The 20,446-nt window shown below is 41.3% G+C and overlaps 1 protein-coding gene across 1 annotated transcript in view; it reads left to right on the top strand.

Annotated features, from left to right (window-relative positions):
• The window catches only part of SPECC1 (sperm antigen with calponin homology and coiled-coil domains 1), an 80,806-nt gene that overhangs the window by 46,171 nt on the left and 14,189 nt on the right, over positions 1-20,446 (top strand). The window contains exons 5-12 of the mRNA XM_088533096.1: positions 345-552; positions 1,205-1,278; positions 1,852-2,030; positions 10,614-10,759; positions 10,987-11,087; positions 12,590-12,671; positions 15,023-15,173; positions 15,712-15,814. Of these exons, the coding sequence (XP_088389222.1) occupies positions 345-552; positions 1,205-1,278; positions 1,852-2,030; positions 10,614-10,759; positions 10,987-11,087; positions 12,590-12,671; positions 15,023-15,173; positions 15,712-15,814 (1,044 nt within the window). The remainder of the gene's footprint in view (positions 1-344; positions 553-1,204; positions 1,279-1,851; positions 2,031-10,613; positions 10,760-10,986; positions 11,088-12,589; positions 12,672-15,022; positions 15,174-15,711; positions 15,815-20,446) is intronic.

The raw sequence follows: 20,446 nt of genomic DNA, 5'->3' as shown, positions 1-20,446 counted from the left end.
GCCCTAAGGCAGTGATATAATTCTCAAACTGTGGTACAAGGATGGATTTGGAGCCTTTGAGGAATATCGTTCCTCTGTTCATCTCCTGCAGAGGCTGTTTTGGTATTAGGAACTTTATAAAGGAGGCCTTCATTTCCTTTCCAACATCTTGTACTATCTTTACGGCCAGAAAAGAATACTGACATTCGTAGCTCCTGCATGTTTCCTGAAACTGTTGTTAGCACTGAAACTCCCTGGAGCACAGGATCAGTTCTTAAGACCATGGGATGCCCAGTAAAATCTCTAATGGGTGATGCCTGTTAAGAACCAAAGGCAGATTTGCTGCTTTCTTTCCTCCCTTCCAGGCTGAGAATGAGTGTGGTCAACTGAAGGACATGTGTGACCGGCAGGCTGAACAACTGAGCAGAACTAGCCAGAAGTTGCAGGAAAAAACATCAGAGAATGAAGCAGATATAAAAAACCTGAAGGAGACGATTTTTGAGTTGGAAGACCAGGTGGAACAGCATCGTGCTATAAAACTGCACAATAACCAGCTCATCAGTGACCTAGAGAGTAAGTGGAATTGAAAAAAAAAATTGAACTTTTCTGGAAGCTCAGCTATGGCTGCAACAGGGAGGAAAAGGCATGTCTTGGGATGTGTGGAAAGGGCCTTACTTCGGAATTACTCCTATCTTGGCCAGTCCTTTCTGTTCATGTGCATAAATCACTATTAGAGCAGTTAGTGCTATAGAAATAATGCTAGAAACAGTCTCCAAGTCTCATTTTTAGTGAAAGATGTATCACCCATTCTGGAAAGTGCAATTATTGCCTTTGTCAAGAGCTTTTGGAGGAAAAGCACTAGTAAGAACTGGAAATGTGGGTCTGCTTTTGTTAGTGGAAGGGGAGCTGCCATCTGGTGGAATGAGCTGCACATTTTGCTTATCGCTGCTGCATGCAGCACTCCACGGCAATGTGTACTGCTTGTGTGATCCTGCACATGTGATCCTGTGAAGTGTGAATTTTAAGGATGTTTTGAGTAATAAATTAATGAATGAATGGTGATTCATTCAATTCTTGATTCATTGACAGAGTATCTTAAATTCAATTTAATCTGTCGGTGTCATTACTAGACGCCAAACCAAGTAGGTGCTTTTCCTTCATATTTTCACTTTGCAGTCTTGCTCCTATGTGTTTAATACTCTCTTCCCTTTTTGACTGTTCCCAGGTAGAGCAATGAAGCTGGAAGAACAAAAACAAGATACAGAAAGGCAGCTAAAGGCTCTGACTAAGCAAATGAAGGTAAGTCTCTGACTCCATGACAAAGCTATACTTTTATTGGACTTGAGAGAAGAGCTATATTTTTCTAGCACAACGGTAAAGAGTGCTTTCTGCATCTTTTTATTCTTTGTTCTCTTCATTCACTTGTAACTGATACTTTGCCTGAAGAGAAAATAGTACATCCTTTGAAAATTACTTTTGCTTTTTTCCCTGTGAATTTCTGCTACTTTTGAAAGGCCGTAGCTGCTTTATGAAACATTAAGAGCAATGAGCTCTTTCCTCTTTTCAGTGACAGTGTTTCCAATGGTATCACAAGTCTGAATGTGCTCATTCGGGTGTAGGAGGAATGCTGATTGTGCTTTTTGTATTGCAGGATAGTTGAGAGGGTTGCTTAGCATCAGTTTCTTGCTTGGCAATCTTGTCAAAACTGTATGAAGGGGCAAGTATCTAGCTTGGCCTCAGCCTAACCATGAATTTTGGTTCACTCTTTGGCTCTTGTGAAGTCTGAAAGGGTGATCAATAACTGGTAACACGCTCAGCTCCAGTGAGAGTGTTTAACAGCAAGCACCTTTGGGTTCTTATTGCTCTTTCTAGGAAGACACAGAAGAGTGGAGACGTTTCCAAGCTGATCTGCAGACTGCAGTGGTTGTGGCCAATGATATTAAGTGTGAAGCCCAGCAGGAGCTGCGTGTGGTGAAGAGGAAACTTCAGGAAGAAGAGGAGAAGAGTGCCAGACTGCAGAAGGAACTGGACGAAGTGAAGGGCGGTAACAGGTTGGTTACTTGCAAGGACCAAGGTTTCATCCCTGTGACTGCTAACACGCACGCAGTGTTTTGTCAGTAACTACTCGTTGGCTTGAATGTGCATATCGTCTGGTTTTAACTCTTCTGACAGGCGTTGCTGTGTTTTATTCTAAGATGTTTCTGTTCTTTTTCTTTTTAGTGATCTAGTTCTGCCAAGTAGGCCATGAAAGTTCTAATCGGATATTAATTATTTAATAACAGTTGCCAATAACCCTCATAGCTTTGTTCCTTACGCTGTATTCCAATCTCTGTGCGGCTGTATTGAACCATCTGTGAAAAGTCTGTTTGGCTCTGTATTTTTAATGGGACATCCAGAAGGGAACTACTTAATCTGAAAGGAGAACAAGAACTATATAATGAGAACTAGCTGGACTTACTTATTCTGCAGATCTGATACTTGTTGATTGAATGATCAGTGCGAGTACTAGGATTTCTCACCCGGTATGTTCTGTCAATAATCTGAAATTTACTGTGTGATTAGCCATGTTAAATGGTTTGAACATGGTCTGAGCTAAAAGTTAGTGCAGAAGTGACTTAGTAACACAGCAAACTCATCTGCAAAACGTTTGCTGTAGTTGGAGGGGGGAATAGTAAATATGACACTGGAGTCTGGGATCCTGGGAGCTAAAGATGTGCCCCAGTATTGTGAGCACTGTGTGTGGGGTTTCCCTCCATGGAAACATGGTAAGAGCAAAAGTGACTGATGCAACTGAAGTTGGAAACAATACATATGCTTTTACAATTCATCTTCTGTGCGGTGCCTGAGCTTTTATGTAGCCTGTTTCATTCTAAAAGTCAAACCACTTGTCATACTAAACTATATGAAATGAAAATGAATTTATAAAGGAAGTAGCCTTCTGCTCTTTTATTGCATTGACCCAGGGTGTGCTGGGGCTGCAGAAATGAAAATTTGTACAAGGTGAATGAAGAAAGATAAAAGAACACAATGAAGCTGTTTACCAAAAATACATGCCAAGTTAGCTTTGCTACTCTAGATTGTTCCAAATGATAGAACAATGACAGAAAAATGGTGAATCTTGTTATTCCCTACAGGAGGAATAACAGTCCAGCTTATGTTCCTTGTATTTTCTTACAGTTTTCCAGCCTAGAGATTCCATGGAAGCTATACAATAAATAAGAGTAAAAAGATGAGAGGGCTTTTGAGCAGAGTAATTTCCCTCTTTATTCCTTTGTTTTTTAACCTGAAGACAAATGTGTTTAATTTACTTAAACTGAATAGAAGATAATCTGTTAATTTGCAAGCTGGGATGTTTATCTTCCTTGTGTAAGGAACATGGTTTCACTTTCAGCTCTTTGACATAAAATTGCTTTTGAAGTTAGATCCCCAGAATTGTGTATACATAGCTCCAGAAGGACCTATTCTGACATGCATTTAATTAGACAGTTTGGGGATTTGTCCCTCTCCCTCTTTTGCATATGTTTGGATATATGTCTGTCTTTTTTGTTTGACTATCTGTCTAGTTTGCTTGGAATATTACATTGGATCAGAAGGCAAAAATATCATCTGCAGTGGGCAACATAGAATATTCTTCAAAGACAGGTGCTGAGCTCAAATTTTGCATCTGTCAATTTAGATACAACAGATTTGACTGTGTGTGTCACAGTGTCTTTGCAGAGACTGTTTAGAAAAAAACTCATCATTGGCATGGAGAGGATAATGAAGCCTATGTAAGTCATTGCTTAAATAACCTAGTGATCAACAGCTCAGCAATGAAATTTTAAAACTCTGCTGACCTTTTATAAAACATTCCTGGAGTTCCCAAAGCCACTGCTGAGAGCCAGTTTTACCCTCCCAGTTATTTGTGCATTCCTGAGGCCACTCTTCTCCCCAGCACCTACCTGGAGAGTCCTGGGGAGATCCTCATCGTGGCTTTAGTCAGTGTTCACAGCGCTGCTGCTCACAATCACATCCTGCCACATGGGTGACTTTTAATGCCTGCTCAGCACCAGTGGAAATGTTTCTAGTGTGATACCTTAACACAACCTTTAAAGTATTCCTTGTATTTGCTTATGCTGAGCAGCTGTGCACTCAGCTGAATATCTGACAGTCTTTGAAAGTTTCCTTGTCCAGTTTCAAAGCTCGGATTGGAAAATATACTTTCCAATAGTTTGCTATTCAAAGATTTTTTTAGGCAAAATCTCAGCCATCTCTTGAGGGTCATTTGACTCCACCTCATAAATTGATCTTGAAGCCAATTTATCTCCTACGACATCCTGCCATTATAATGTTTGCCTGTGGCTGCCTGAGTTCCTGCCTCCAAGTTTGATTTCACCGTTACAGTCTTCTAATCAGACAAAAAGTCACTTTTGGTTCAGGAACAACCAAAGAACTTGCAGAAAATGTCCAGATGAGGTCATCAGAGTTCATCTGAATGAAGGTAAGAGCCTCCCAAAGGCATCTTTAACACAGATTAAATGTCTAATTCTATGACTAAGAGTGTTGGGGGGAGGTTGGACCAGCATCAAGAGAGAAATGGAATAAAGAGGAGAGGATTTTCATTTGTCCCAAATTAGTACTGATTGAAACAAATTGATTAACTCACATGTTTTGGACAGCCTTTCATGATATTTTACATCCCAATTAATGCTACTTCTCTGCAATAAAATGAAAAAACTTAAAATACATTGCTGTGTAACTGCCTCTTCAGAGGTGATGAGTTTTGAGGTTAGGCAGTCATCATCCTTGAAGTTTTTAATGACCAGATGGTGTAAAACCCAGAATAAACTGCTCTAACCGAGTAGCTGACCCTTCGAGCAGGAGGTTGGGATAGCTGAACTCCTGAATTGCCCTTTGATCTGGTATCCCCACCCTCAGAAATTTCACCTTGGAAATCAACTATTTTTCCTAGCTGTTTTTCTAGATATCTAAGTGGTGAAAAAGGGAGGGAGGAAAAAAAATAAAGTATTTTTGGCTCTACAATGCAAAGGAAAATTATTGCAAGAAGGACCCTGAATAAAAATGACCCTCTTTGGCTTCATACACACACTTCCAAACCTATTTTAACATTATAATATTCTGCAGCCATAAAGCTTGAAGGTCTTTCTTAGAATGTGTTTCCAAGTTCTCAGAGATTTTGCTGCCCTGTGTCTTGCTGCATATGCAGTGGGAATGCAACATTAAATGTCATGGACCAAGAACTTGGAGGGAAGGCAGTTGGGCTGGGAGTAGTGCTCGGAAGACAGAGAAATTGTATCCAAAATTAAAGGAATCATTTCCTAGAATAATGAAAAAATCTAATCAAATCTTCAAAAGGAGGATTGTAATGTAACCCACTAATTTGTTTCTGTTTTTCCTCCTAAAGTCTCAAATGCCACAGCATGGCCTGTGTTATGTGCTTTTTCTCCTGAATTAAGCCTGTACTCTACGTGTATTAAAACCTGCTGTCAGTCTGTATGTGCTGATGTGCTGCTTATTTGTGCTTGTCTTTTGCAGCTGTTCTGTCTTACAGAGGTCTGATCAGCTCATTCTGCTCACGCTTAAAACGAGCAAACTAGAATGTCAGAACAAGATCTGATGAATTCTATGAATTTTGATGAATTGCTTCTTCACTGTATTTAGTCACTCCTTAGGGTTTTTGGTATTAAATGTAATTTATTCCAACCAACTTTGGTGTCAGGACTTTGAAACAGAAACTCTGACAGAGGCAGAGAAATTCTAGTTCCCTGGGCAGGTTCATAGACCTAATTTCAATAATACTGATTGATGAGAGGAAAGCCAGGACCACTGCCACCCTTGTCCTTGGAAATTGATTCCCTGTCTCTCCTTACATAATTTCTTCCTATCCAAACAACAGATTTTCTTGTATTTTGTATTGTTTTGCCCATGAAGCCCCAGAGTGATAAGGCATTCCTTCCAGACTGCCCTAGCACCACCAGCAGCAGTTTCCTTTTTGTCTGTAAGTAGTGATGATGGGTTGATTAGCTGTAAAATACTGAGGGCTGTACCTCAGAGTGGGCATCAGGTTGCTCCTTACAACTTCTGTTGTGTCTGTCTCTCTAGGTGCCTCATCTCTACCAGCTAACACAGCCCTGGGTGGAAGCAAAGCCAGGCTTCAGGACATGCCTTCAATTGCCATTGAAAAGGGAAGTTTCAGTTGGAGAGAGCACCTCCAGTTGATTATCGCTCTGCAAAAGTGAAGTGTGTCGCAAAGTGTGAATGCTGCTCAGGTCCATCTTCTCCCCGTGGGCAGGAGCCCGTGTCTCTGTTTCAGAAGGCTTCCCTCTTCCGAAGACTCCTTGAGGCGGAAAAAGTTCTGAATTCATTTTGAATCAACTAAGCCATGGGAAGTCATCACAGAGATTTTTGAGACTGAAATAATTGATGTTTCTTTTTGGAGTGATGGGGTATTTTCCCTGAAACAGAAATTCGGACATGTAATTTTAAGTTTAAACAAAAAGGAAACTGAATGTGTATGTCTGCTTTGTAAACTTTAATGCACATACACATATGTTCTCCATATAATGCTATATTCATAAATCTCTATGTGTGTGTCCAAATATCCATATGCATACAGGTCTGTATGTATACCTGCACACACAAACTCAAGGCATCCCTGAATTTGCAGCTGGACGAGTTGCACGTGGAAATTTGGTTGCTGGAATCCTCCAGGAAAACCGACTGTCAACCCGAGGGGGTTCATCCCGCGGCTTTCCCGGTGCTGGGATTTGCTGCTGCGCTGCCGCCGGGTGGCGTGTCCGGCCCAGCGCGCGGCAGGGAACGCGGGATGCACGAGCTCCGCGTCCTGCTCTGCTATCGGCAGAGAACATCCATCCCCATGGGAGCTTTTGTCCTGGCTCAGAGAATTGCTGGTGGAGAGTTCAGATGGAAGGGAAGTGAATATATCAAGCCCCTAATAAATATCCTCTCAGAAGGAGCAGTTCTCATATCCCAGACTCAGGTGAAATATATAATCAGGGAGAATCTCCTTGTGTTCAGCTTTGCAACTGGAGACGCCTGGAGAGAGCTTTACTTGGATGCTGAAGACAAGCTAAGAAGTTGCCATCTCCAGCAGGAGACCGTCGGGATGCATTTTAGGACTGGAACTTCCTTTCATTGCTGTGGGGTTCCCACCTTTTGCTCCTGGATGTAACGACCTAGCAGGGACCTGGTCTCGGAGCAGGCTGAGCTAGAGAGCTGTGAGAGCTGTCGTGGCTTTGACGTGACCTTCTCCTTTGTGCCATGCTACAGGAGTGTACACACATATGCACCCTTGTTTTGCCTTTCTTTTCCATGCTGGCAGCTGTTGAATGTTGATTTTTATGTTTTAAGAAATATATACTGAAGTGCCAAATAAATGTGTAAGTGTCTGGAATTGTCTGCTGCCTGTTCTCGGCCTCCCTTCTGTCCGTGCATCAGCAGCTGTGTTTCTCTTATTTGTGTCCTTTGGAGTTCAGGAGTGTTCACAACTACAATGGTAGGAACTGTGTCGAAGATGATATTGTAGAGTAATTCTGAAAATGTGGTTCTGGTGTCTTAGGGCACTTGTAGTTACGAGATCATCAGAGCAATTCAGAAATTTCTGAGCACAGGAAGGCTGCTGTTACCAAAATCCTTACTTTAAACACAGAAAGGTTTGCACGTTGTTGGTTCTCTGTTATCTGCATAATCCCAACCTTGCTGTTAAAGAAAAGGTGGGTGCGCTGATGAATGAAACTGGGCAGTGGTTGTGTGTAGAGGTTCTGCACGTTTGAATTTCTTTGTGCTAAAGTGCTCTGCTTTCTCCTGGAGCTGCTCCACTTGAGCCAGCTGCACTTGCAGCTTTTAGCTCTGTTATGTGAGCCATTCATCCTTGTTTCAAGGAAAGAAGACAGCCATAGATGACAGTTTTTTCTCAACTCCATCCTCTTGGTATCAGGGCCTGAGCTCTGCTAAGCTAAATTAATTCCGTAGTGTAGGAGTCATTTTTGGTTGGAAATAATGGCTTGTCATTAATTTTTCTAAGTCAAGTTCTCCAATGCTGTCCTGAATTGAATGCAAGTTGTGCTCTTCTGCTGCTTTTTGTTTTTTAAAACACACTTATGTATGCATGTATACCTTCACCTTATTGTGCAGACTTTTCTCTTAAAAAATGAGAATTATGCACTGACTTTTGTAACTCTGCATTGCTAGGTGGCCCGGGCGTTGGTTGAAGCAAGTTAAGTCTCAGCACCATTCTGCATAGCTCTCATGCTGAGATTTGCAGTATGAGATGTCTGTATTTTTTGAAATGATTACGTTTAATCTAGAAGGTTGCTTCAAAATGCATCATGAGCCTAATACTAATACACAGACTAGCACTACAGGAAGCACCTAACAAGCCTGGAGCCGTTAGCAGCTCCAGTGCTTGAATCTCCACAATTACGTGGTACAAGACAGCAGGACAGGATTTGATTTCTCAGACTTTTCAGCGGTGTGGCATGGGGGCTGGCGTAGTTGCTCTGTTTCACATGTTTGCATCCTTCTGCAATCAAAGGCTGCCTGAGGTGACTAGTCTGACAGATCTGAGCCCTCTTGGAGGTAAATCCTGGCTTGTAGGTTAGTTGAGCACGGGAGCTATCGCAGTGACAGCCGCCTGTTCTTTACAGTGTGTTACCACTTGGTATAGTTTCTTCCTCTCCAAATAAAATCTAAAACAGCTTCCACTGTCCTGGGAATGTGGTGGCTTTCTGGAACACGCCTTTGGCTTGCGTGATTCTCGAGGGGTTCTACTTTGCCTACGGGCATTTATTATTCTTTTTATACTCCGATAATGTTTCAAAAATGTCATTCGTATTCTCCCTACCTAAATAGACAGAGCTCTTGCATAACGGTGAATTTAATTATTGAAAGCAAAATAGATTTTATTGAATAGCTTAGCATCCTGGGGCGGAAATCTATTCCTCCCCCATACTTCAGTAGAAGCAGGACTCCTTTAGCTGTTATGTTTTCTTGTAAATAAAGTGCAGATGCTGTTGCCTGTTGATTTGTTGTTTATGTTTTTGAAACTATAAAGGAAAAAATGAAGGGTAGTCATTAACGTTAGTCAAGAAAACACTGGCTCCCTCAGAGCTCAGTGAATCTCATCCAGGCTGCCTGTCCTCCTCATTTGTTTAAATGGGGAATAGAAATGAAATGACTTTTTTTTTCTAGCCATCTGCCTCAGCAGGCTCCCCTGGCACACAAGGAGTGAGAATGAATTAGCAAAGAAATAGCCCATGTCTGTTTAAAGACAGCACCTCCTTAAGCCCTGCCAAAAATAGAAGCATGAGTCACTCATTCTTATTCATGGACACCCTTTAGTCCCTTGGATTTTATAGGCACAGTTTCCCAAAGGAAGGAAAAAGGAGGAAAAAAAGACTCTGACTTCTATTTTTAGCTCAGTAGAAATTGTTCAGCCTTATAGGCACTTCTTTATGGGGTCCTGCAGCCCTCTTGTGAAATTATTGCTGATTTCCTGTTCACATAGCTCTTGGTGTCTACTGTGCTTCGACACAGGGGAAAGGGATGGTGCCCAGGACCTGTTGGTCATCACGCACTTCAGAAAAACGATGTAACCAAGATTCTCCTTTTAGGTGACTAGACTTTGTTATCTAATTGCAGCTTTCCTAAGCTAAAGCTAGATAATTCTGCTCAAAGTCTACCCTGTGAGCTACAAGGTAAGTACAGAACCAGCTCTATGCAAAGCCAGACAGATCCATAAAGTGTATGACTTGGAGCATCATACGGGTATGCTAGATAAGTGCATTGCTGTGGGCTTTCTTGTACAGATTTCTGCAAGTCCAGCATCTAACCTTGACTTAAATATTTTCAGTCAATGGAGTGACTTAGTGGTACTGTCAAAATGGAGGCCTTATTTCTATTTTGAATTTGTCCATCTCTCCTCTAGCCATTAAACTTTATTATTCCTCTGTATGCTTGGATGAAACATTCGTTATCAGTTTTATTTCCCTGCTTACGGGCTGTGATTGAGGATTTATTTGCTCAGCATACTTTCTTGTTGATTAGCTTCAAAAGTTGTTTTCAAAGTCTTTCATTATAAAACATATTTTCTGATTTGATTTTCATGGTTTTTCTGAACCCTGTCCAATTTATTATTTTGTTTTAACTGTAATATTTTAGCTGGTAACAATTACTGCAGTAGTGGTCATGTCAGTTAAATGACAGAGGGTAAAATAATATCTCTTTCCCTTTGGTTATTTTCCTGTTTATACACCGAGGATTGCATTAGCCCCTTAGCCCCAGTGCTACCCTGAAAGTTTGTGTTAAGGTAATTATCCATGATTACTAACAAATCATCTTCAAAACTGCTTCTGTCCACAATAACCCTGAATCCTCTGTGAGCCCAGGGAATAGATTGGAGATGATATGATTAACAACACAGGAAAGTTTCTGAGACTCAAGGACTTCATGTTTGTCAGGCACTCCAGAAAGAGAACATGAACATTATAATAATGAGAGGGTCCGTATTATAGGCATTATTGTTGGGCTTGTTTTACTACATATTTTATATACATACCTTTAAACTTTGCTTGTGATTCCTGTTGCCACTGACTGATTTGGTTTCTGCATCGCAGGCTGGCAGCCGAAGAGGGAGAATCCCTAGAAGCCGACGCAGCCAACCGCTGGCACGGAGTCTGCATCAGCAGAGCGTCGCCCACGCCGGCCGAGTCGGCAGCCACCGTGAAGTCACTCATCAAGTCGTTTGACTTAGGATGCCCAGGTATTTGAACCCTGCACTTTGTAGTAAAAAAAAAGCCACCTTTCATGTAGCAGCGAGCAGTTAATTTTTGTCATTTTGTGCCACCTCTTGCTGCTTAATGGATGTTTTCTGTCACTGCCTGATGCGTAAATAATTTTGTGGAGTGTTACCTTGTTAGTGATTGCTGTTCCAACATGAGTGAGAAAGGTTGTGTGAAATACAAATGTTTTCATGATTTTCCCCTACAGGTGGCACTGGACAGAATATCCCAGTTCACAAGGTCCCTAGGAGCCCTCTCAGTGGCATTCCCGTGAGGACAGCCCCAGCGGCTGCTGTTTCCCCCATGCAGGTACAAGGAGTTCTTTCTGTCATTGCAGAGATGACATGGGGAGATGCAGCGTTCGCTGCAGCATGACGCAGCCAACACACACGTGTAGACAAGGGGAAGGGGAAACCCCTCTGTTTGTTTGCTGTGGAACATCAAACGTGATGGTTCTAACAAAAAGGATCAAAGTGAGTTTGCCCTTGTCTTCAACCTGGGGCTCTCAGTGGACGGATATAAACTCTTTGGAATACAGTTTTGAGCTTTAATTGCTGTTGATCAGAAAAGCGAATGAACCAGATACTCTTCTAAGTATGTGTTTAGATGTTCTGGATGCAACCAAAGCCTTCATGAATCTCTGCTGAGTAACCTTAGCGACTATTTGAAACAATATTCCTTTTACTGAGACTTACCTGTGTAAAAGAATAACATAGTTATCCATTAAAAAAACAGTTAGCCTCACAACTATTAAATGATGCCACTAAATTCAAATCAGATAAGCTTTGATATTGTTGGTATTGTTTTTTTACCTTCTCAGGAAGAGCAGATTTTTTTCCCTTATCTGTTAAGACTAAGCCCTGATGCTCAACTTTGGTTGTATGTTATGCAAAATAAAATTAGCACTGGCATACTGTTTGAATACTAGCAGGTAACGTAAATGCATTCACAAAAAAGTAGTGTCCTATCACAAGCTATAACTGGTTCATTCATTGCTATAAAAGACCATGTATATGGTGACAGTGCTGCTCGTCCCTGCCTTGTCTGCAGTCATTTCTCAGGAAATTGAAGAGCTTGTTTTTTTAATCTCTCAGTGCTGCTGATTTTATTTATATACATATATGAAGCAGCTTGAGGTATTTTTCCAGTCTAATCCAACTAGGATATTTGCTAAAAATTATGACCCACTTTGTCCTAAGTAGGTTCAAAGGGGAAGCTACTAGAGTTATATCAAAAAATTTCCCTCTGAATCTGGGGAAAAACTAGTTGAAAAGCTAAGCTTTAGGGGAGTGTCCTGAGGAAAGGGGTGACTCTGAAAGAGAACTTAGCAAGCGTGTGAGCACATTTCCTTCAGAGAATCAGCAGAGGAAGTTTAAAGAATAGGATTAAGCAGATGTCTGGGAACCTTCTATTACTGCCTGCCTGAGCGGGTATTTGCCCGCTGAAAGCTGGCACAGGGGCTGCAGAGACAAGAATCGTGCTGGTCTGATTCAGGATGCTGGGGACAGAGGCAGTGCTAGGAACAAATCTTCGTGCTTTGGGTTTATGACACTACATCATGTTTGGCAAGAAAAATCTGCAAATAAAAATGTGAATAGTTTAAGAAGCAATGTATTGCCAACTAAGAATATTTTCCCTGTCCTTTTGGTTTTTCACAACCATTTAGGCAGCTCTTTGTACAAGCTAATACCTTGCAGAAAGCTTCATGTATCCCTCTGCTTTATGGTAGCAGAAGCATCTCTTCTTTTTGCTTGCCCATTTAAACATGGTGGCTAATATTTCTTCATTGTTTTTGTGCATTTGTTTAACAGAGACATTCTGTTTATAATAATGGAAAAACAGCCAGTAAAGGAGTTGCCAGACACACAGATCTTTCAGACCTTCCTCTTGCAGGTAAATTGCAGTAGATACTCAAATATTTCCTCTCTTGCCAGCAAAAGCATGTTTAAAAGCTTTATATGTTGATCCCGTCTGGGCCATTTTTCCCCTTCATGTATGGTCAAAGGAAGCATGAAAACAGTGTCTTTCAAGCCTCTATTTTAGAGACCGTACTACTTTTATGTTGCTTCCATTCCCATCTTTATCATGGCCTTAGGGAGGGGAAAAAAAAAAAAAAAGGAAGAACGGATATGCTCTGCCTTGCCAACACAAACTCACCCTCTTTATTTATCCCAAATTATCCATGGCACCTCTCTAATCCGTGCAGTGGAACTAGAGAGGACTGGATTTTGCCCAACATGTATGTATTTGGAACAAATCCAGTGTACTGTCTTTTGGGGATTTGTTTGTTTTTAAATTAGGCTCCATTTGAAATACATCAAACATTTCAGATGCAGATGCAACTGTTTTAGGAGCAGTCAGATTTGGGCTTGGTATAGTTTGTTCTAAGAGTTCTGAAGAGATGTATTTATTTTTATTTCACGCTTTGCTTTTATTCTCATGTCATATAATATTCTTTTCTACCAGTGCTGCTTTTCTCTTCTCTCTAGAGGCATTTGTTTTGATTATCTAGTCCTGAATATCACTGTTGCATTGGAATCAAAGCTAATAACAATAGATTACCCATTTTAAGGCCAGAAGAATATTATATTCTTGTAGCCAAACCTCACTGAAACAGCAGGAAGCGTCAGAAAATCATTCATAGCTGCTTCAGTGGTAGAACGAATTTTCTACATTAGCTTGCTAGCAGAAGATAGAAATTAGAACATGGCTTCATTTTTAGACTCTTTAGGTAATCTACTAAGATTCCACTTTCAACATTCAAAGGTGAAAAGATACAGGATCCGAACCAGCAAAGAAGGTTACAGGGTGGATGCCGGCATAAGCAAATAACAGCATCCTGCCTGTGCTCCTGCCTTCTGCAAGAGTAAATGCCAAGAAAGCAGAAGTTGTCAAAGGAACAAATAGCATTTACCTATTTCTGTCTACTGGCTTCCAGAAGATGTCTTGCATGAACATGTACTCTGATCTTAAACAGTACAGAGGAGCATTTTAATCTCTACCAATCTTCTGTATAATGAAGTAGTCAGTCAACAATGTAATGTAATGCTCCTCCCTGGTAATAAATATCTGACTTCAGGCCATGGGTGTTTACTGTTATTGACCTGTGGACAACAGTTCTGTGAAAATCCACTGAAATTCATAGATATTTTATTAGCCATTGTATGGTAACAATTTATGGTCCCTTATCTAACAAGTTCCCATATCTACAGTACCTGTGTTTGATTTAGTTCCAGTAATCCTCAGCAAAGGCTTACTATAAAGTTGCAATAGCTCTGGTTCCAATCTGAATAATCCTAGAAGGCAGTTGTTGCAAGTCCTATATAAACAACACTGAATTAAAAAGTATCCCCAAGGAAATTCAGAATGAAGTAGTCTCCATAATAATCTTCTGGCTGTTTCCATCTGACTAACGTCACAGCAGGGTCCTCTGAGGTCTTTAATATGACCCAAATGTTACATTGCTGGGGAGGAGGATGGATTTGTCTGCAGAAAAGCAGCAGCCAACTTTCCCCGTGTTATTCACCATTCTAACTCAGGACTGACTTGTAAGGAGAGAGAATTTGATTTCCCTGATGTCTTTGTTCTCTCTTTGAAGATTTAGTATTAACGGAACCCAATGTTGATCATTCTGTTGATTTATTTATGTGTGTGTGTGTATGTAGAAACACAGGCGTTTCTACATATATATATATGTATATGCATACACACATATGCATGTATATATAACATAAAAATACAAATGCAGCTGCTAAGAATGTATTGCAGCTTCCCAATGTTATGTTAGATAGGATGTCAAGCATCAAGTGAGTAAATACCTTTTACTGAGCTGAGTTGTATTCAAGAGGTAAGAATCTTGTTACAATTCTACTAAGAGCAGGAAAAAAAATTATTATACCAGGGCTGGTTGGTCATCTGGTGAAGATGTTTGGGGATCAGCTTTTGAACCTTTAAGACTGTAAATTTTGGTATTTCCCCCCATTCACCTGAGGCCCCTACCCCCCAGCAGGAGTATCAATCACAGGAAACCAGGCAGTCTGTACTGTTGAAATCATCAAAGCCATTCCTTGTTATGATCACTTCTAATCTGCTCAAGGTTTCCCAGCCCCATGTGTGTTTAATGAACAAATGAGTACATTTGTTTAGAATCAAAACAACAGACTACATATTGTGTGCTGGGTGGCAGGACAGCGATTAATCAAATTCCGCAGACTGCAAACTGACATTTTTTTTTATTCCCACAGACCTTCTGAAGGGCAGAAACGAAGAGCTGAAGCCAGACCATTACCTCCGCAAAAGCCCCTCCCTGGAGTCCCTGAGCAAACCCCCCATGGCCTTCAGCAGCAGAATGCTTGCTTCCACCCCCAGCAGCTTGAAACCCCCAAGCAAACTCAGGTACCAGCCCAGCTGGCTGGGCAGAACAGCCTGCTGGAAAGCTTGCTAGCATTACCTGACATGGGGATAACGTTGCAGTCTAGCGGAGCCCTGTTGCTAGAGGAGGCACTACTGGCTACTCTGCCCTGTGCCTTCCTGATCAGAGAGTTGTCTTCTGAGTCAGCAGGCTGCCAGAGCTATGTCAGGACAAAATATCAAAATTCAGGTTATAATAACCACAATATAACCTACAGTCAGCAATTTTTCAGCTGGTTAAAGTAATAGCAGAAATGCTGGGTTAAAACATCTCATCTGGGAGACATGTTCTCAAATACCCATATACACATTTTTGTAGCCGTGTGTATGCAGTGATACCAAATGATATGTCTCATCTGGATACAAATATCGAATGTATACTCTGAAAGCTATCACAGTTAGGCTTCCATTTAGGCTCTGTGTTGCCAGCCTATTGTCATGAGGAAATGATTTGCAAACTGGGAAAGAAAAGAGAGACTCTGAGCATGTTAATCATCATCTTCCCTGTCCTTCTCTGGATTAGTGTGGAAAGAAAGGACCCGCTGGCAGCCCTGGCCCGGGAGTATGGTGGTTCGAAGAGGAATGCTCTGTTGAAGTGGTGCCAGAAGAAGACTGAGGGCTACCAGGTAATCTAGGGAATAACTCATCAGTATCCTATTTGTGTGCAGTAAGCAGTGTCACTTCGAAGAAATATTGTGTGTATTTCAATTTTCTGCTATTTACATGTTTCCTTGTACTGGACACTTCCACCATCTTTCTTTCTCAAGATTTCTTTAGCACTTTAGCATCCTCTTTAACGACTTGTCCCGTTCTTTTATGGCCATTACCGTGCTCATCCAGCCCTAGCTGGTGTTTGTATGCAATTGGGTTGGACCTTTGGCCTTACTTGTAACTGAGCTGTAGCTGGCAGTTACAGACAACAGTTCATCCTGTGATATATGCTGGGTGTGCAGGGTATTCTTGGTTTGATATACTGTTGAGATTTTTCTTTCTTAAGAATAATATTGTTTGTTACTTGGAGCAGAAGACAAAAGCATTTGTCACCCCATGATATGCACCCTGGAACAAATCTTCAGTAAAAGCAGACTCTATTTTTTAAAGTAAATAATGAAATATTTTTTCTTCACAACTGGCTCTTTATGAAATGCTGACTGTACTGGGTGGGAGTTTTGAGGAAAAAAAAAAAAAAGACAGGAGCTTTCCCTTTAAATAAATGGATCTAGAGAGTCATATCAAGTATAAGAGCCATATTGCAGCACTGACATGTTCGTTTGATTCCAATTTTACACGAGGGCAGATATATGAGAAGGCTCTTGACTTTACACACACCTTAGGAGCAGTAAGGACGGGATTAGAGTTTGATCTCTGGTCATGCATTATTGCCTGAAAGGCTGTAGTGCTGTCCTCTGATGTTGCATCTCCCTATTTCATTGGTTTTATACATATCTGTGCCTCAGCTTCTAAAATTGCCCTGGTCTTGATTTAGAAGGTGTGGAACAGAACGTTTCCATCAATCCTCAGAAAAGGATTCATGAAATACACCTTTTCCAAGTCTAACTTCCATTAAGCCAGCAAACTCATCTCTTCAGTAAGATTTTTTTCCCTACAGTTTTGTTTTAAATTTTACATATGATGAGCTTTTTATACTTCTTAAAACAGTCCAGCTCATCAGAATTCACTGAAGCAGCCTTTGAAAGGCAAGCTGTAGTTTCCCTCTATTACATCCAGGCAGGACTAAGTGTACAGCTTTTAGAAGTTATTATGTGGCTTTGCAAATACACAGATACACAGATTTCTGCAAGTACCAAGTGGGCACCAAGAGTGGCAAGAATTCTCTCCCTGATGCAAAGAGGAGTCTTGTTTTTCTACGCTGAACCCAAGTAGTGGGGCCAGCTGTGTATCAGATAGCAGGCCACCCAGGAGGTATGCAAGGCAGTCTGGGTCTATTTGTTTTTCTTTTTGTTATTAGCCTCTGGAGGAAAATATATCCATGGTTCAGAGGACAGTGAAAGTTCTAGCTTTTATCCGTGGCTGCAGGAGCTGTGTTGCTACTGACCTGACTGTGCAGATGGCATTTAAGAAAAAGCTTTGTCATTTTGGTTCGTTCTCTAATGAGAATCTTGTTTTGTTGCTGGCTGTCCTTAGCCATTACTCTTTCTGAAGCAGCACAAGGAGTTTTCTGCAGTTTACAGGAAAAGCAGGTATAGCACTGACAAACACTGCATGGACCAGGATAGTAAGAGTAGGTTGTTCTGGGAGGCAGTGGAGGGCCTTATTGCCCAGAGTGAAAGATTTTGGAGCAGATTAGATAAGACACAGGATGTATTGACTTATGGTGAGAGTGTCATGGCTCCGTCCTCACTCTTCCATCTACAGGCATTATCTTTTGCACATTCCTCCTCAGATTCTCATTCCCATCATGCTCTTTGCAGTACATTCAGTAACTCTACTTGAACTTGCTTTTTCCTGACCCTAGCACTCTCATGATAGAGCTGATATTCAGCTCCATGGGGAGTTTTTATCATTTTTGATTACAAAGAGCTGGAATGGAGTGAAGAACGTCATCCTCCTCCCTGCCTTGGCTGCTGCACTGGTGGGAATGAAGTCATGAACTTCAAGCAGAAACTTGGTGATGGGTGTGACTACTCTTATGCATGTGATACCTATGTCAGCGAGGCATCATCTGTGCAAACCTGCAGTATATCCATCACATTCTTCCTGACACAAAGCTCAGAACCATGGATAGCTTTGGATGCCACTCTTTTCAGCTCCCTGATTCTGTGATATAATGGAATGAGAGAACGAAGGACATGCTGCTTTGCTGCCTCGCTTCATATGGTGTGCCATACTGTCCTGCCTTTAAGGTTTGGGTTAAGTCTTTCCACAGTTCATGGTTTGGGCATTTGAGGAAGAGGGAGCTGCTTTTCTGTCTGAATTATGGAGATATCTTATTTCATCAAGTATAAACAAAATGGATTAGAATAACAGATTCTCTCACTAGCAGCTACCATCCATGTCCCAGATTCACTGAGGAAAGCTGGATTAGTGACCTAGGGGAGCATCTGGGGATAAGATCTAGGGAGCAGAGCACAGGGCTCCACTTTTTAAATGCTTTAATCCATACAAGGCTTATACTATAGATAGAAATTTACATCCTGCTAGTGGCAGATATCCTTGCATTGACAGCAGTGGGAATATTCACCAGCTTTGAACTTCAGTGCCGTCCCCAGGAAGAAATCTCATAAGACATGAGAGAGACACTGGGGGGGGGCAGGTTGAGAGAAATGCAGCAGAAATGATTAGTGGCCTGGAGGGTTTGACTTATTAAAAAAAAAATGCATGAGTTTACAGAAACTGAGGGGAAACATGAAAACATCTATGCATCTCTGATCTACTATGACACTTCAAAGATCTTTATGGAAGTGGTAATATGATATCAGAAATGAATGGCTACTAGGAGAAAAAATATGAAAGTGAGATCTCTATAGCATGATGTACTGTATGGATTACAGTTGTAATATTTCAGTGCTTGCGTGAATGTTGTCTGGTATTTTGGCCACTGCTTTTGAATAACTATGCAGAGCAGGATTTAAAAATCTCAGCTGAAAAAAGAATTATATTGAAATAAGGCTTTGGGCTCAGTGTCTTTCTGCATAACTTCCTGGAGGAAAGCCTCCAGGTGAAAAAATACTTCTTCTAATGTATATTCATCTATAAGAGCTGTGCACTTGCACATGGTCTTTCTTGCTAGACATGCATAGACTGTTCCTTCTGCCTCTCGAAAGTTGTTGACATCATGGTGTGTAATGTAGGGTGATGAGATGACCAGACTTGAGAACTGCTTTTGTGGCTCTGGATCTCAATTACCATAAGTCCTTTAGACCACAAAGTCTACTGGGAGTGAGTTATTTATGTTAAAACAGCTTTTTCTCTGTTGTCTCGTGCTTTTTTCCACCTATTTAAAAAGAAAAGTGGGTGCCTCTTTTCTAATAGGCTCTGTTCTCATGTGTCTTAACTGCTGGAAACTGCCGAGAGTCATTCGTGTTGCATTATCGCCTTCCATAATCATATCATTAGTGGTGTTATTTAAGTGCCCTGGTTCTGCTTGCTCTCTGTACAGACCATTTGTCAAGGGGCCAAAGCTCTCTAGGCTGAGTCTATTACTATCCACAATGTACTGTGAAAACACAGAACATCAAGAGGCACTTAACCCATGGTCATTAGAACGGAGGATGATGGTTTGTGCCACACATGCCTCCTCCAGACAGAGGAGGAAAATGCTATCATGTTAATGAATATGGATTGCTTGGAAGATCTGTTTTCACATTTTTTCCAAACATTACATATCCATCTTACGGCACAGAGAAAAAGGAGAATCTGAAGCTGACTCTTTTCTCCAAGGCACCATCATGGTTAGTCTTTCTTCTATTAAAGTTTTACTTGGTTTAACAGGACCCTTCTGTGATGATGTCACTGCGTCTTCTATGGATAGTGGCAGTGACATCTTCAAGAGAAGCAGCGCTCCCAGGAAGCGCTGGTACCCACCTAGGATGACTGATAAATGTCCTGTTGGTTCCTGTTCAGTGCTTCAGCTAACTATTCAAAAAGAAAGGAGGAAAAAAAAGCTACCTTAAAGTATTCCTACTACTATGGTCATGGCTCTCCAGCTTTTGGAGAGAGACATTGGAAGCAGGTTGCTTCCAAGCATAGCCTGAAATGCATTAAGTGTACTTCTGGATTCTACTAATGGAAGCATGAAGCTGGTATGCGAGACCATGCCAGGGCAGTGTCTCTGCACTCTACCACATTTATATGTAGCAAGAATGCAGTAGCTTGGGGAGCAAAATAAAGGCTGTGTTGGTATCTGCTGTTAGTCAAATAATTATAGAAGAGACTGGTTGACTAGTGGTTTTGCAGTGGATATTTTTACCCTTTTAAATCCAATTCAAACTCAGACTAATACCAGCTTTTTGTTTATGAATTTGTGGCTTTCTTTTTCTCATAGGAATTCGTATCTCCTTTCTTTTTTTGTACTAACTAGTATTTCCTCCATATCCTCCCTGTTCTCATGCTCTATTTTCCTGCCGCTTCCCATATCCCCAGTGGTTTTTTGACTGGGTTGCTGACCAGATGAGATCCGGCACACACAAAATTTGGCTCAGGATATACAGATGCAGATAGACAGGTGAGAAGATAGCACATTCCCTGTGGTGAGGTGCTCATAGAGCCCATGTTCCTCACTGGAGAGGTCGGCAGCT

The sequence above is a fragment of the Tinamus guttatus genome, unplaced genomic scaffold (genome assembly GCF_059628265.1).
Source record: "Tinamus guttatus ecotype Peru unplaced genomic scaffold, ASM5962826v1 Tinamus_guttatus_pri_ptg000480l, whole genome shotgun sequence".
Classification (NCBI taxonomy): Eukaryota; Metazoa; Chordata; class Aves; order Tinamiformes; family Tinamidae; genus Tinamus; species Tinamus guttatus.
Note: the sequence above shows the minus strand (reverse complement) of the source record. Positions and strands in the feature narration are given on the sequence as shown.